General features: G+C 33.7%; 1 protein-coding gene across 1 annotated transcript; it reads right to left on the reverse strand.

The window, feature by feature from the left end:
- Positions 1 to 2: 2 nt before the first annotated feature.
- LOC143044506 (uncharacterized) lies at positions 3 to 17842 on the reverse strand. Its single transcript, XM_076216558.1, has 11 exons — positions 17745 to 17842; positions 15039 to 15172; positions 12843 to 12914; positions 10347 to 10492; positions 8356 to 8494; positions 7414 to 7485; positions 5995 to 6140; positions 4034 to 4172; positions 3183 to 3254; positions 1847 to 1992; positions 3 to 104 (listed from the first exon to the last, which is right to left on the reverse strand). The coding sequence occupies exons 1-11, from the start codon at positions 17752 to 17754 to the stop codon at positions 95 to 97; spliced, it is 1086 nt and encodes a 361-aa protein (XP_076072673.1). The 5' UTR covers positions 17755 to 17842; the 3' UTR covers positions 3 to 94.
- Between the last annotated feature and the right edge of the window lie 1219 nt (positions 17843 to 19061).

The raw sequence follows: 19061 nt of genomic DNA on the forward strand, positions 1-19061 counted from the left end.
CATAAAATGTAACTTTATTCAGACATCCTTTTTACATGCTTAGTTGTTGAATTTTCCAAAATAATATCTTATATCAAGTCGGCGTTTCGTCATTTCAATTACTCCTGAAAGTGAAAAAAAAATAAGTCAAAACTATTCAAAACAGACCCAAGTGTTATTCAATCATTAGTGCAATCACAAATCCCCCCACCCACACAAGTTGTTATCTATGTTTCCTACATTTTCACAGATCCTAGCCAGTTATCTCATATGCTAACCTGTGTTTTTATATCATAACCACTAATCAGTTTTCCCAAACTCTAAGCAGTTATCCCAGATCCTAACTAGTTAAACCGTTAAACCATTAAGCAGTTACCCCAGAACGTAACTAGTTAAACTCTAAGCAGTTATACCAGATCTTAACTAGTTATCTCAGATCATAACCGGTTATCTCAGATCGTAACTAGTGATCTAGGATTCCAACTTGTTATCTCAGAACCTCACCAGTTGTCTCAAATTGTAACTACTAGTAGTACTCGACTCATATCCTATCTAGTTATCACATATTCAACAAACTGCCCGGGCACCAACATTATGTTAAACAGTCGATAAGATATTAAGAATCAGATTTAAACGCGAAGCTGACAGATCTTTCCACTTGTTTTGTAGCCAATACAAAAAATTATTTTGTAATATCAGACATTGTAGTATATTTTTTACCGGCCTGCAATTCGACCTCCTAGTTTTTGGTAATGCATTTTTACGTTCTCGTTGATCATAGTTTTATAGAAGTCTGCATGGCCAAAACATTGACAGCGAAGACGACTGTGACACCAACCTTTACTTTGGCATTTCCATTTGGTCTACATTGAAGCAGGGTGAAAAGATACTTAATTTGTAAAGTATACATATATAAATGGGTTTTCTTTTACAAATTGTGACCTAAACGGAGAGTTATATCATTGACGCTCATACCACATCTTTTTATATCTATATACAGAATAAATTTGTTTGGTTGTATATAAACATCAAGTCTGCCATGTGCAATCGAAACCAACATATATTTATTTGAACTCTTTTATTCTACAGGACTGGTATGAATCGGCGTTCTAGATCGGCGCACTCCTACATTGTAGGATGGCTAATGCGATATATACAATTATACACCCACACCCATTATACTCATATTAACACCCAAAGGATCGTGCCACTAATCCAACAATCTATGCAACATATATAGCGGTAACGGTAAAGGCGTGCTGAACAAATACTGTGTTGTTATTTACATTCATACATTACAGTGAAGTTGCGATTAAGACGGATGTGTTCATCTTCACTGTTCCATGCCTAAAATACTAGTTGCTTATTTATTTATGCTCTTCAACTTTGTGATTGTTTGGCTTTATAACTATTTTGATCTGAGCGTCACTGAAGAGTCTTATGTAGACTAATCGCTCGTCTGGCGTATTAAATTATAATCCTGGTACATGTGATAACTATTATGCTAGGTGTGCGAAAATATACATTAGCTTTATAGCAGTCTATAGGTTAGCACTAAATGTTAATGTCTTATATTTTGAACATACTGTTAACATTTGATATATGCGTTGACCTGCAGAATATGAATACAGACTTTATTTTTAGTATAAAAATTGAATAATACAGAACAAATAATGGCACGCATCATTAATGGAACATGTTCTAGAAATAGTACAGATCGAGTGATTACCGTTCAATCGATTATCCCCCCCCCCCAACCCGACTTTTTTTGTGATGTTATCTTCTGTCTTTTATGTTGTGTTTTGTTGATGTTATTACAAGAACATTAAACTCAATGTACACAAATAAATATTAGTGGTTAACTCACGACGAACTTTGATGTTTACAGTCTAGATGACTATTGCATTGAGAACTTCCATTACAGCATGCTTCACATAATAGGAATTTATCAAAATTAGAATTTGTTCTTTTACCAATTAGGTGCGAAGTGAGGGTGTTTGAGTGAGAACACATCTGAAATATTAAACAGTTAAAGCGCTTTTACAGTATTATTTTGAGGAGCATTGCTGACCCAAAATTCCAAACCTTTACGACAAAAGAGATATTTCAGCTTCCCAATTGTGAACTATCAGCAGCGCCTGCATACGGAGTATATATTACCCAATTTATTCAATATACCCGGGCTTGTATTTCCTATCATGATTTCCTTGATAGAGGGTTGCAGCTCACAAGGAAGCTATCAAACCAAGAGTTTCAAATGGTTGAAATCATTGATCCCTTTGTAAATTTTACTGTCGAAGGGCTTAACGAGTTGGTTGCCCGTTATGGTATATCCGCTTCACAGATGATATCGGATATTTTCTTTATATCATAACTACAATTCTATTCCTTTTTCACGAATGTGACCTGCCGAATTAGACTATTTACCGGGTTTGTACATACATCAGCAACCCGACGGGTACCACATGTGGAGCAGGATCTGCTAACCCTTCTGGAACACATGAGATCACCCCCAGTTTTGGAAGGGGTTCGTGTTGCTTAGTCTTTAGTTTTCTATGTTGTGTCTCGTGTACTATTATTTGTCAGATTGTCTTTTTCATTTTGAGCAATGGCGTTGTCAGTTTATTTTCAATCTATGAGTTTGGCTGTCCCTATGGTATCTTTTACCCCTCTTTTATGTGTTTCTCCCCAGAGTGTCCCTTCATTTTAAGTGTTTTGTGACTTCCTGGAGCACAACATGTATCTGTATAAAATATTATTACATTAGTATACATTATAAAACACTGTTCACAACATTCACCCAATAAAAAATACAACATAATATAACATTTTTTAGTGGGATATGACCTGGTGGCACCCACTAGAATTCGCCAATGCACACGTCATTATCAATATTAGCCGAGTTGTTAACATGAGGCTGCGTCTAAAATTGTAATATACACATGTACAAAAAAAGTGTGTTCTAATGTATAAGTTTCATAACATTTGGTCGAGGCAAACTAAAGTTAGAGAACGGAAATAGTTTTCTGGACGTAAAGAGGTACAATGTTTACACTTTTAATGCCTCATACGCTGCGGCGGGGCCATAACAATCGATCGCTGTGATCTTTGTAATGGTGACTAAGGGAATTGAATCCCAACAAAATTATACTTAATTGTAAAAAAATAACATAAATGTTACTCAACATTACAAAATTACCTACCGAAGCTTCTACACATCCTAGCTCAAAACGTTCATTAAACATGTTATTGATGTATTTTCGCATGTAGCATACCTGTTAAAATAAAAATGATTTAGTCATAGAATAACTTTCTTATTAGGAGATGACCTAATAATTTCCATACAGTAGAGAATATTCTAATTTCGAGATAAATGAGCAAATAATATAGCGCAAGGCATGAGTATACTAACATTCTGTCCCATTAAATACAAGATATAATTGAATTATTAATAGGGTCCTTCGATTTTGTATTCCATAATGTTTTAAGCAATTTTTCTTTATGATTTACAACTTGGCCAATCATACTCAATTCTTTATATTTTATTAATCCATTATTCGCTATACTTTATTGTTTTGCCCATTTTCCTCTATTTCTTTATTTTTTGTCCTTTATCTTTGTCCTTTATCTCCATAATATTCTATTCTGTAACACCTTGCAGACCCTCATTCTACTACGTTCTTAATTTGATAGAATTGCTTGATTTCCTGGTCGATTGTTCTCTCTTGTTATTGTGGCTTTCTCAACCAATAGAAACTGGCTAGCATGAAAAAGTTAAGATTGCCAAACGTTGCAATTAAGGAACGACATTTGGAATAAGAAAGGGGGATTAGATTTTTTCCTTAAAAAAATATTATCATCTCCCATTTGATGAAAAATTGGTATATTTTGGTGAAGCAGAGAGAAAAAAAAAACCATCCCCCCACCCCCCAGACCACCACCACCCCGACCCCCGTGAGATTAATGGTTGCTCACTAACAGCATACATTCAATCAATTAGTATGTTATACCACATTATTATTCCTTCTTATACAATGGCAAATGACATATTTACCTCATCTTTGTTGCAAATTTCAACAACATCACACATGCTGACACTTGCAACATCGTCACACTTCTTACAAATCTGGGAAGTTACTAAACTTTGAGTTGGCTTCACTACTTTACTAGTCATTGGTTTAATGTTGATAGTCCTAAATATAAAGCTTTACTACAAGTATCTCATTAACTTAACATGATTGAAGAAAATGAGGCCAAGGTTTGAAAAACCAAACAAAAATACATGTACACCTTCCACATGTTACAATCATTCAATATATCAAATATAGTTGACATATTGCTTATAGTTTGCTTTATAGAAAAAGATTTAACCAAGAACACTGTACATAGACCAATGAACCATAAAAATGAGGTTCAGGTCAGATGAACCTTACCAGACAGACATGTACACTTTACAATCATTCAATCCAACAAATATAGTTGACATTTTGCTTATAGTTTAAGAAAAAAACAGACCAAATCAAAAATATTTAACACTGAACAATGTATCCTAAAAATAAAGTCAAGGCCAAATAAAACCTGCGAGAATGGCATGTACATTATAAAATATTTCCATACACCAAATATAGTTGCCCTATTACATATAGTATTAAAATAAAAGACCAAACTCAAAAACTTAAGTTTGACCACTGAACCATGAAAATCACGTCTAAGTCAGATGACACCTACCAGTAGGACATGAACACATCACAATCGTCCCATACACCAAATATAGAAGACCTATTGGTTACAGTATCTGGCATATGAACCTGGCCACCAACACTTAACCTTGTTCACTGATCCATGAATTAAGGTCTAGGTCAAATGAAAACTGTCTGGTGGGCATGAGGACAATGTGAGGTACGCACATACTAAATATGGTTATCCTATTATTTTTGATAAGAAAGAAATTTCCAATTATTTATGTTGAAAAAGAAATTAATATTACAAAAAACTTAGCTATTTGTAGAGGTCAAGGACAATGGATATATGATAGACGTAACATTGTACATATAATATATGTTTAACCCTGCAACTCCTCATAACGTCTTAGTTCCGTTCTCATTGGCATAGCTAAACTATTAACCACGAAAAAGGCTGTGACGCTATGTTTACTTTGGCATTGCTATCTGGTCAGTATGGGTAAAAAGATATTTGATGTGTAAAGTATAGAATAAAAAAAAAACATAATATTAAGTCTTCCAATCGATACTAACATATATTCAATTGGAAATCCTGAATCTAATAAAAATGTTGGACAGTTGATAAAACGAAAGAAACAAACAAAACTGTAGACAAGTCGGAAAAGGAATTACTCGTTATTTGTATAAAAAATGGATATTACAAATCATTAACCACAAGTTGGTTGACCGTTATGGAATAACCATTTCACAAATGATATCGGATATGTTACTTTTGTCTAAACTACAATACCCTTCCCTTTTCACGAATTTGACATAACGAATTAGAATATTTTCCGGACTTGTAATAACATAAGCAACACGACGGGTGCCACATGTGGAGCAGGATATTCTTACATTTTCAGAGCACATGAAATCAACCCCAGTTTTGGATGGGGTTCGTGTTGCTTAGTCTTTAGTTATCTATGTTCTGTCTTTTGCACTATTATTGTCTTTAATTTTTTTAGCCATGGCGTGGTCAGTTTATTTTCTATCTATTTGTTTGACTCTCCCTTTGGTATCCTTCATCGCTCTTTTCAAGAAATCATACTACGAGAATGAATGGCTAACAGTTCAGTAGATTATTTCACCTGATATCACTCTCCCTAGGTTTTTTTTATTTGTTTGCATTGCTGCCTTTAGTTTCTTTGTTGTGTTTTGTTTTCTAATGTTTGTCTATTGGTCGTTTTACTTTTTAGCCATTTCCCTCTGGTATCTTTCAACCCTATTTTATTGTTAATGTTTTTACTAGAAATTAAACTCAATGTACACAAATGAATATCAATTGTAAACTCACGACAAACTTTGATGTTTACAGTCTAGATGACTATTGCATTGAGAACTTCCATTACAGCATGCCTCACATAATATGAATGTATCTATATTAGAATTTGTTCTTTTACCAATTAGGTGCGAAGTGAGGGTGTTTGAGTGAGAACACATCTGAAATATTAAACAGTTAAAGCGCTTTTACAGTATTATTTTGAGAAACATTGCTGACCCAAAATTCCAAAGCTTTACAACAAAAGAGATATTTCAGCTTCCCAATTGTGAACTTTCATTTCTATGTAGCAACATATCAGCAGCGCCTGCATACGGAGTATATATTACCCAATTTATTCAATATACCCGGGCTTGTATTTCCTATCATGATTTCCTTGATAAAGGGTTGCAGCTCACAAGGAAGCTATTAAACCAAGAGTTTCAAATGGTTGAAATCATTGATCCCTTCGTTAATTTTAGTGTCGAAGGGCTTCACGAGTTGGTTGCCCGTTATGGTATATCCGTTTCACAGATGATATCGGATATTTTCTTTATGTCATAACTACAATCCTATTCCTTTTTCACGAATGTGACCTGCCGAATTAGACTATTTACCGGGTTTTAACTTACATCAGCAACACGACGGGTACCACATGTGGAGCAGGATCTGCTTACCCTTCTAGAGCACCTGAGATCACCCCCAGTTTTGGAAGGGGTTCGTGTTGCTTAGTCTTTAGTTTTCTATGTTATGTCTCGTGTACTATTAGTTGTCAGATTGTCAAATAGTTCGTTTCTGGGTATTCATAAGTGTTAGTTTTTGTTGCACTTCAGTGTTCTTGTTGTTTGTTTGTTGTCTTTTTCTTTTTGAGCGTTGTCAGTTTATTTTCGATCTATGAGTTTGGCTGTCCCTATGGTATGGTTTACCCCTCTTTAATGTGTTTCTCCTCAGAGTTTCCCTTCATTTTAAGTGTTTTGTGACTTCCTGAATCACAACATGTATCTGTATAAAATTACTATTACATTAGTATAAAACACTGTTCACAACATTCACCCAATAAAAAATACAACAGAATATAACATTTTTTAGTGGGATATGACCTGGTGGCACCCACTAGAATTCGCCAATGCACACGTCATTATCAATATTAGCCGAGTTGTCAACATGAGGCTGCGTCTAAAATTGTAATATACATGTACAAAAAAAGTATGTTCTAATGTATACGTTTTATAACATTTGGTCGAGGCAAACTAAAGTTAGAGAACGGAAATAGTTTTCTGGACGTAAAGAGGTACAATGTTTACACTTTTAATGCCTCATACGCTGCGGCGAGGCCATATCAATCGATCGCTGTGATCTTTGTAAAGGTGACTAAGGTAATTGAATCCCAACAAAATTATACTTAATTGTGAAAAAAATAACATAAATGTTACGCAACATTACATAATTACCTACCGAAGCGTCTACACATCCTAGGTCAACACGTTCATTAAACATGTCGTTGATGTATTTTCGCATGTAGCATACCTGTTAAAATAAAAAATGATTTATAGTCATAGATTATCTTTAAAATTGAGGGCTGACCTATTAATTTCCATACAGTAGGGGAGAATATTCTAACTAAGTGATAAATGAACAAATAATATAGTACAAGGCATGAGTATACTAACATTCTGTCCCATAAAATACAAGATATAATTTAATTATCAATAGGGTCCCTCGATCCTGTATTCTATAATCATGATAATGTTCTAAGCAATTTTCTTTATGATTTACAACTTGGCCAATAATACTCAATTCTTTATATTTTATTAATCCATTATTCGCTATACTTTATTGTTTTGCCCATTTTCCTCTATCCCCTTTTTTTTTCCTTTATCTTTGTCCGTTTTCTTCCATGATACTCTATACTGTAACCCCTTGTAGACCCTCATTCTACTACATTAATTCGATAGAATTGCTTGATTTCCTGGTCGGCTGTTCTCTCTTGTTACTGTTCTCCACAAATAGAAACTGGCTGTTCTCCACCAATAGAAACTAGCTATCATGAAAAAAGTTAAGATTGCCAAACATTGCAAATAAGGGAATTACATTTAGAATAAAAAAGGGGGGATTAGATTTGTTTCTAAAAAAATATTATGATCCCCCATTTGATGAAAAATTGGTATATTCTGGTCAAGCAGATGACAATCTGTTTTTTCGGAGTCCAGATTTTCCCCATACCTATAGAAAAATAATTTTATTGATAGCGTTGAATAATTTTTTTCTGAGAGAAAAAAACCATACCCCCCACCCCTTTTGAGATAAATGATTGCTCACTAACACCAACATTCAATCAATTAGTATGTTATAACACATTATTATTCCTTCTTATACAATGGCAAATGGCATATTTACCTCATCTTTGTTGCAGATTTCAACAACATCACACAGGCTGACACTTGCAACATTGTCACACTTCTTACAAATCTGGGAAGTTACTAAACTTTGAGTTGGCTTCACTACTTTACTAGTCATTGGTTTAATGTTGATAGTCCTAAATATAAAGCTGTACTACAAGTATCCCATTAACTTATCATGATTGAAGAAAATGAGGCCAAGATTTGATAAACGAAATAAAAAATACATGTACACCTTCCACATGTTACAATCACTCAATATATCAAATATAGTTGACCTATTACTTATAGTTACTAAGGAATAGACTTAACCAAGAACACTGTACATAGACCAATGAACCATAAAAATGAGGTTCAGGTCAGATGAACCTTAATAGACAGACATGTACACCTTACAATCATTCAATCCAACAAATATAGTTGACATTTGGCTTATAGTTTAAGAAAAAAAACCAGCCCAAATCACAAACATTTAACACTGAACAATGTATCCTGAAAAAGTAGTCAAGGTCAAATAAATCCTGCGAGACTGGCATGTGCATCATAAAATATTTCCATACACCAAATATAGTTGACCTTTTACATATAGTATTAAAATAAAAGACCAAAACTCAAAAACTTTGACCACTGAACCATGAAAATCAGGTCAAAGTCAGATGACACCTACCAGTAGGACATTAACAAATCACAATCATCCCATACACCAAATATAGAAAACCTATTGGTTATAGTATCTGGCATATGAACCTGGCCACCAAAACTTAACCTTGTTCACTGATCCATGAATTGAGGTCGAGGTCAAATGAAAACTGTCTGGTGGACATGAGGACAATGTGAGGTACGCACATACTAAATATAGTTATCTTATTATTTATGATAAGAAATAAATTTCAAATTAACATTACAAAAAATTTTAATATTTGTACAGATCAAGGACAATGGACATATGATAGACGTAACATCATACATATAATATATGTTTAACCCTGCAACTCATCATACTCGTCTTGGTTATGCCTGGTTCCGTTCTCATTGGCATAGCTAAACTATGAAGCACAAAAAAGACTGTGACGCTAATGCTTACTTTGACATTGCCATCTGGTCAACATGGGTAAAAAGATACTTGATGTGTAAAGTATAGAATAAAAAACAAAACATAATATTAAGTCTTCCAATCAATACTAACATATATTCAATTGGAAATCCTGAATCTAATAAAAAATGTTGGACAGTTGATAAAACGAAAAAGAATCAAAACTGTAGACAAGTCGGAAAAGGAATTACTCGTTATTTGTATAGAAAATGGATAATACAAATCATTAATCACGAGTTGGTTGACCGTTATGGAATAACCGTTTCACAGATGATATCGGATATGTTCCTTTTGTCGTAACTACTATACCCTTCCCTTTTCATGAACTTAAAATAACGAATTAGAATATTTACCGGACTTGTTATAACATGAGCAACACGACGGGTGCCACATGTGGAGCAAGATCTGCTGACCCTTCCAGAGCACCTGAGATCACCCTCAGTTTCGGATGGAGTTCGTGTTGCTTAGTCTTTAGTTATCTATGTTCTGTCTTCTGCACTATTATTTGTCGGTTTGTCTTTTATTTTGTTAGCCATGGCGTTGTCAGTTTATTTTCTATCCATGAGTTTGACTCTCCCTTTGGTATCCTTTGTCCCTCTTTTCAAGAAATCACTACGAGAATGAATGGCTAACAGTTCAGTAGATTATTTCACCTTATATCACTCCCCTAGGTTTTTTTTATTTGTTTGCATTGCTGCCTTTAGTTTTCTTTGTTGTGTTTTGTGTACTAATGTTTGCCTATTGGTCGTTTTACTTTTTAGCCATGGCGTTATCTGTTTATTTTCGATATATGAGTTGGAATTTCCCTCTGGTATCTTTCAACCCTATTTTATTGTTAATGTTTTTACTAAAAATTAAACTCAATGTACACAAATGAATATTAATGGTAAACTCACGACAAACTTTGATGTTTACAGTCTAAATGACGATTGCATTGAGAACTTCCGTTACAGCATGACTCACATATTGATATTGAATCAGTATCATAATTTGTTCTTTTACCAATAAGGTGCGTAGTGAGGTTATTTAAATGAGAACACATCTGAAATATAAAACAGTTCATGCACTGTACGGTCTTACAAGTTCTTTTACAGTATTATTATGAGGATTCGTAAGACAGGGGTGTCAAAACAAGTCAAAGATACATAGAGGCTTAATGTTGTGTACATTCGACTTGCATGTGGCGCTCGGCTGATAAATATCGGAAGAAAAAATCAAATACGAAGTTGAAGGAATTCTCGATCAAATTTATTTTTATCTTAATCCAGAACATTTTAATTTGGTTTTGGGAGTCTAAGCATTGAAAAAGACTGAGTCACAACAGTCATGGTAATTTCAAGTGTTTTCCTCGTATTTTATTTCATTTAAAGTGTTATGTGACTTCCTCGTGCTCCTAGAGCACCACATATATCTGTACAAGAACAACTATTACATTATTATTAATAAAAGTTGTATACCACTGTTCAACAGTTATTGTATAAATTGATTAAGCAAAAACAAATCCAGGTAACAAACCAGAATGGAGAGAAAAACATCAACTACAAGAGGAAAACAACTGAATAACAGAAACACAGAACCGCTACAAAAATAAACACCAACATACATAGAAACAGACTATTCGATAACGAAACAATGTTTACATCATTACCCAAATAGAAAATACATCAGCATTGAGTGGAATTTACACGTTATCAACAAGATAAGCCGACCAGACAACACGAGTTTACGTTCCAAACTTGTATATATATAGAAGTATCTTCCATTTAACTCTAGTTCATTTTTGTTGTATTAGTAAAGGATACATGTTATCAAAATGTTTTCAGAATCAAAGCTATATCCTTTGAATCTAAAGTGATATTGCATGTTAATGTTTTTTAAACGATGACTGACTGACTGTGATCTTTTATCGCACCGCTGATATTGTGATTGGTTTAGCGCCGTCATGTGGTGACCCCCTATGCATCCAGGGTTGTGGTAAGTAAATTTCATAGAGGGTTCATGAGGGACGTCACATTCTACATTAGAAAATGCCTGTACCAAGTCAGGAATATGACAGTTGTTATCCATTCGTTTGATGTGTTTGGACTTTTGATTTTGCCTTTTGATTTTTGATTTTCCTTTTTGAATTTTCCTCGGAGTTCAGTATTTTTGTGTTTTTACTTTTTACTGTTAATGGTGACGTCGTCTATTGATGTTGCTGTATTTCATTGTTTAATTTTGTACAAAACACAGTTGGAAATATCCTGCGTGTGATAAATTAGTTAAACGGTTCACTACTGACCCCCTACAAATCCAAAGAGGGTGAATAAAAAACCGTAGGGGACTCGGCCTACGGCCTCACCCCCTATGGATTTTTCTGACCCTCTATGAATCCGTAGGGGGTCAGTAGCAAACCATATAACTTATATTAATCAATATTGCTAAAAATTTGATAGGATTTTCTATATGAATGGGATTTTGAATAAATAAGCATATTCACCTAGCTGCGGAAAAGAAAATTAACCGCGTAAAACGTCGCGTGTTTTTACGTGTATAATTTTGGCAATAAAAACGTTTGGTGTACAATTGATTTTAATAAATAGTTTCCATTACATACATTTCTCTCGGAATATGGAATAAAACAATTACTGTCTTTTGTTTCGGTAAATATGTTGTTTTATTGACTTTTGAAAGACTGATATTCACTTCGGCATGTCGGCCTCGGTGATTATCAGTTTTTCAAAAGTCAATAAAACCTCACATTTACCTCATCAAAAACAGTAATTGTATATTATCAGACTTGCGTCAAATAGTCAAGGCAAAAACAAATAATTGGAAAATGTGTTAAAGGGACACACATGATGTCCCCGCTTCAATATAACGTTTTAAAGGAACATAACTCAGAAACGATAAAGTGACGCCACCAAAATTTGATCTTGATCATAGTTTTTGTGGTAATAATCATTGTAGAAATGTTTCATAAAACTTTGTTCAGGAAAACGTAAGTGCAAAAACCATGAAAACGGAATCGAGAAATTCAGCAATTTTCCATTTGTATAGCCAAAGGTCATAATCCTCGAACGGTAAAAGCGACCCGTCTTAATATAAACTTTATCTGTGTTTTGAGGTAATAAATATTGTGTGTAATTTTTGGTTGTGACAAAGTTTGATTGATTAATTGATCATTGGTTGCAAAACTACAGTTAGAGAATCGAAATCATTTCGAGACGTTCGTTCACAAAGACATACAATGTTTACACGTAATGCCCTCTACCCTGCGACGGGGCATACATAGCGATCTATGTGACAATTGACATGGCGGCTAAGGGAAATAATATGGAACTAACTTAAACGATGACTTAATTTTGAAACACCATAACATAAATGTTACTCTCGAACATATATTTACCTACCGAAGGGTGCACACATCCTAAGTCAAAACGTTCTTGAAACATATCATCGATGTAATGATGCATGTAGCAGACCTGTAAAAAGAACAAAGATTTAGTTATGGAATAACTAAACAATAAGGGGATGACCCTTTGATTTCCATGGGGTAGGGCAGAATGTGCTAACCTGATGATAAATGAAAAAGTTGCCCAAGGCATGGGTAAACGAACATTCTGTCTCATAAAACGCAATATAATTTTGTTGAAAATATATCTATACGTCCTTTGGTCATTGATTGATAGTTCAGTCTCTTAATTTGACGATTGCAAATATTGTTAGGCTTAGTCGCGATACATATGCTGGTATAGCAACATTTGAAAACAAATACCCCGACTACAACTGTACGCCCCCGATAATAAAAAAAACAACAAAAAAAAAAACTAATGATCACCCCTTTATATCAAGAATGTGCAAATTCATGGTTTATGTTTTATTGGTTACTTTGCCCCGAAAGGACATTATAAACACATGCGGTTTTTTTTATATACCCCTGACTTACGCACAAACATTATAAGTGCTCCGTAAGAAGTTCGTCAATACCATAAAAATGCATACTAATCTATCCCAGTGAACAAATAGTAAAATCACAAAAATACTGAACTCAGAGGAAAATCTAATCGGAAAGTCATTAAACTCATGGCAAAATCAAATGACAAAACATATAAAAAACGAAGGGTCAAGAACTGTCATATTCCTGACTTGGTACAGGCATTTTCAAATGTAGAAAATTGTGGATTAAACCTAGTTTTATAGCGCTTAACCTCTCCCTTTGGTGACAGTCTTATCAAATTCCGTTATATTTACAATGATGCGTGAACTAAACAGGCATAATAAATTAAATAGTCAATATATGGGTACATCAGTCATCATCGTGTAACAATTTTAAAAGGAACAATTTAAAAGAACACAATAAGATCTATCTACAAATATATGCATTGATTCGCGTGTCTGACGTCAGAAAATTTTATACGTCACATATATTTGTCGTTCAATGTATATATAAATCAAGGTGCAAGTAAGTTGATGGAATGGGGATGCGTCTTCAAGTCTATATATTGTACATTATAGAGTGAAAATTAATTTCAATTATCATTTAATTCTCCAGTTTAGTGAGGCCCTCAATGGGGATGTCCAAATAATCCCACAATCATATTTGTTTGGAAATGTAATCACATAATCAATAATTATTTTTTAAAACAAGATAATCAAGTAATCAAATATCCAGTCCCAGATTATCAAATAAATTCATCTCTGAGTACTATGGCTTTCTTCATCAATGGATAGAGGGACAAAAGATACCAGAGGGACAGTCAAACTCATAAATCTAAAATAAACTGACAACGCCATGGCTAATAATAAAAACGACAAACAGACAAACAATAGTACACATGACACAATATAGAAAACTAAAGAATAAACAACACGAACCCCACCAAAAACTGGGGGTGATCTCAGATGCTCCGGAAGAGTAAGCAGATCCTGCTCCACATGTGGCACACGTCGTGTTGCTTATGAGATAACAAATCCGTGTATAAAATAGTCTAACTCGGTAGGTCAATGAAAGGAAAGGGGATTGTAGTTACGACGTAAGGAACATATCCGATATCATTTGTGAAACGGTTATTCCATAAAGGTCAACCAACTCGTGATGGCGTCCGTAAAATTTATGAAGAGATGATTTCAACTTCGCCATTTGGAACTCTTGATGTAATAGCTTCCTTGTGAGCAACAACCCTCTATCAAGAAAATCGTGATAGGAAATGCAAGCACGGGAATATCGTATCAATTAGGAGATATATACACCGTATGCAAGTGCTGCTTGAATGTTGCTACTTAAAAATGGAAAGTTCACAATTGGAAAGCTGAAATCATCTCTTTTGGAAACTAGCCAGCTTGACATAGTTAAGATAACGGAACCTTGCATATGCCACCAACATTCAATGAGTTATTATATTATGACGCATTAGTATTCCCTCTTATACAAAGGCAAATGATTTATTTTATAAATTATCACATCTTTAAGACAGATTTCAGCCATATAACATATGCCGACACTTGCACATTGTCAAATTTCAGACACAGCAACATTCAAACAATTAGTATATTTTGAAGCATTATTATTCCTTCTTATACAAGGGAAAATAACTTTTATAAATTACCTCATCTTTGTTACAGATTTCAGTAACAGCACACATGCTGACACTTGCAACATTGTCACACTTCAGACAAACCTGGGAAGTAACTAAACTTTGAGTTGGTTTCACATTAAGAAGAACAACTAATAAAAGGTAAACTGAAAAAAAAGAAGATTAAAATCAAAAGTTATCTTTGAACATAGATTTTTAGACCTTAATATGTAAAAAAAATAATCACAAAAATACTGAACTGAAACTGAAAGTCTCTTATCAAATAGAAAAACCAAAAGCAAACGAATGGATAACAACTGTCATATTTCTGACTCGGCACAGGCATTTTTTTGTATGTAGAAATGGTGGATTAAATCTGGTTTTATAGCTAGCTGAACCTCTAACTTGTATTATAGTCGCATTAAAATTCCATGATAGTGACAACGATGTGTGAAACAGACATGATAGGCAAAAATGTAAAAAAAAAAATGGGTATAGCTGTCAAAATTGTTTTATAGTCTTAATTTCTATAAAAACAAATATTTAACTGAGTAGCACAAAAAGGCATGTAGACAAAGCATAACAGCAAAAATGAAAGATTACAATACAAAAATTTACGATAGCATAATTACACAATGACACGTATAAAATTAATGCGTCCGAAGCGCTTTTCTAGATTAACCTTCATCAGGAACGCTCAAAGCCGAATATTTGAAAGCCAAGTATAAAACCATAATTACAGTTGAAGAGCTATGTAATAGAAAAAAATGTAAGGGTTCCGTGAAACCCAATGTCTCGCCTACTTTTGCTGTTAATCGCAGGCAATAATTAAAAATATTCCTCTCAATACTATCTTTTGATTGAAGGGAGCATCTATTCAAGTTTGGTAAAAATCCAGTATAGTTTATGAAGCTAAAAAATGCTATAAAAACTTTAAATGCAAACTGTACGTAATGTTAACTGGAAGACAACTAGGTCGATTTATAAGTAAAATACAAAAACCAGGTATACAATTTTTACAAAGTTTCCTTCTAAATACTAGCTTTTAATCATTAACAAGCTTCTGTCCAAGTTTGGTAGAAATCGAGGATAGTTTAAGAAAGTTATTAAAATTATAAAAACGTTAACCACAGAGTGAGGGTAATGTTAACTGGCAGAAAAACTAAGTCTATTTAAAAGTCAAATACGGAAAAACAGGTTTTTTTTTAACAAATTTATTTCTGGATACTATCTTATGACAATAAACAAGCTTCTGTTCAAGTTTGGTAGAAATCAAGGATAGTTTAAGAAAGTTATTAGAATTTCAAAAATTTAACCACGGAGTGTATATTTGTGGACGTCGCCGCCGCCAACGACACAGACGACGGAATGTAAGATCGCTATGACTCGCGTTTTTGACAAAAGTCGAACGCTCGATAAAAAATGACCTATAATAGTAATTGCCAAATCCTTCTAATGCCAATTTTGCCTATCAATCTGCTCTTCTCTACCATTTTACAATGCTCGTGTTTATACATATTAGAAGGAGGGGTGGAGGACGAGAATATATTGACTACTAGTAGCAAGCAAACAGATTTGTTTAAATCCCGTATCAAAAGTTAATCAGCTGAGAACAAGAATAATCGGTAGCAATTCTGCAACTGTAACTTTTTGAAAAGAAGGAAAATGGAATAGCGATGGAAACAATAAAAATAATACAAATCAAATCAAATCACGTCTTAGACCAGACTGGTCGCTTTAATGGTCCAATCTTCAGTTTCTAACTGTAATTAAAAAAAGAGTAAAAACCGACATGAAAAAGCGTCAATCAGATGAAAACCAACAGGTCTAAAAAGGAACGATTTATGTCACATCAGTTTATGAGGAAATCTATGATTCTTCTCAGGCTATCGAACGTGTACACAATTCAATTTTAAAACGTCCTTGTATTACATCATTTGACATTTGATGAGATACTGACATAAACGGGAGCAAAAAAAAACCAAAAAACAAAAACAACCACAAGATAGCAAACCTTTGTCCAAGTTAACTAATTCGACATCTGATCGTAATGATGATGATAACTGTCACAACAGCTAGCTACAAAATGTAGCGTTATAAAAACACTGGCAAAAATTGTCTATGCTGGAATCAATATTTAATCAGGCTATCGAATTTGTGTAGAACTTGAACAAATCTTAAAACGTGCGTGTAACATTATTTTATATTTTATGATCATTACGGAAACGGTACAAAATTAACTCTGCAGTAGCATGCCACATTGGCTGTCAAATTACATTTCTTGATTTTACCTTTGATTTGCTTTAATAGTATTTTACATTTCTGAGGCCTGTAATTTTTCTTTAAAACCCATCGTCAGATTTGTTCATCTGAAAGGAAACCACGATCATATTTACATCAAAAAACCTAGCGACAGTTTGTCGTAATAGCTTTTCAATAAAGAACAAAAATCACATGAATAGGATATGTTTGAACACGTGATGACGATTATGATGAATTATTGCTTAATGTCCAGCAGCACACAAGTATGCATATACAGGACGACAACATGTAAATTTAATATATAATAATAATATGCTTTGTCACTATTCACACACTCTGAACAAGGTAACAGTTTGCAGGAAAACATGTAAACTCATCCGAACACAATATTTTAAATTTAAAGTTTTTGCTTAGACCTGGCCGCGATTTGAAACCACGACCACCGAGGTGGTTATTGAACATGTTGAAAATACAAACCTAAATTCATGCTTGTGTATTTCAAATTCAATCCAATAAAGACCTAAATTCAAGATTAAATGTACGTACAAGTTACATAAGCATAATAGATAAGAGCTTTTCGGCCATTTAGTACTTTTGTAAACGAAACGGGAATAACCAAATGAAACATGGCATAACACTCGCGAAGTAATTGTTTGTTATTTTTGGTGTCGTTCGGTTGTTTTTTCATCGGATCGTATCCTAAATCTACATTTATTGCTATGTGGTAACTTAAGGGAAAAAAAAAAACAGTACCTAAATTAAGGTATAGTTAAAGGCCTATGGAAAGTCATTTATATGGAAAGTATAATACCTGTATCAACTCAGGAATATGCATTGCAGCTACTTCATCACTTCCTCCTTCTATTGGAAGAGTTTGACTTGCTCAGTTTCCATTGACTTCCTCTTTTTGAATTTTAATTTCCTTGGAGATCGTTTTTTCTTTTGGTTCTAATTTTTAACCAAATGCTCCGCAGGGTGCAGCTTTATACGACCGCAGAGGTCGAACCCTGAACATTTGGGACAAGTATGGACACAATTCAAGCTTGATACAGCTCTGACATTGGATTGTGATTTAATAGTTGACACAACATAGGTTTCTGACACATAATGAATGTGGTCTAAGAACTAAAACTTAAAAACTTAAAAATTTTAAATTGGGCATTTACCTTTTATGGTCCAATATCCAAAATCTAAATACATGGTTAGATTCGGCATATCAAAGAACCCCAAGAATATATTTTTTGATGAATCAAACAAAGTTCAATTTTGGACCCTTTAGACCTCAATGTGGACCAATTTGATAACCGGGCCCAAATATCAAAACTCTAAATACATGGTTAGATTCAGCATATCGAAGAACCCCATATATTCAATTAGTGTTGAAATCAAACAAAGTTTAATTTTGGACCTCAATTTAGACCAACTTGAAAACTGGGACCATAATCAAAAATCTAAGTACATGTTTAGATTCAGCATGTCAAAGAACCCCAAGAATTCAATTTTTGTTAAAATCAAACTAAGTTTAATTTTGGACCCTTTGGACCTTAATGTAGACCGATTTGAAAACAATACCAAAAATTAAGAATCTAAATAGTTTTTAATCGCAAACATTATTAAAAATATTCCTCTCAATACTATCTTTTGATTGAAGGGAGCTTCTATTCAAGTTTGGTAAAAATTCAGGATAGTTTATGAATCTAAAAAATGCTATAAAAACTTTAAATGCAAACTGTACGTAATGTTAACTTGAAGACAACTAAGTCGATTTATAAGTAAAATTCAAAAAACAGGTAT

Source organism: Mytilus galloprovincialis, chromosome 9 (assembly GCF_965363235.1).
Source record: "Mytilus galloprovincialis chromosome 9, xbMytGall1.hap1.1, whole genome shotgun sequence".
Lineage (NCBI taxonomy): Eukaryota > Metazoa > Mollusca > Bivalvia > Mytilida > Mytilidae > Mytilus > Mytilus galloprovincialis.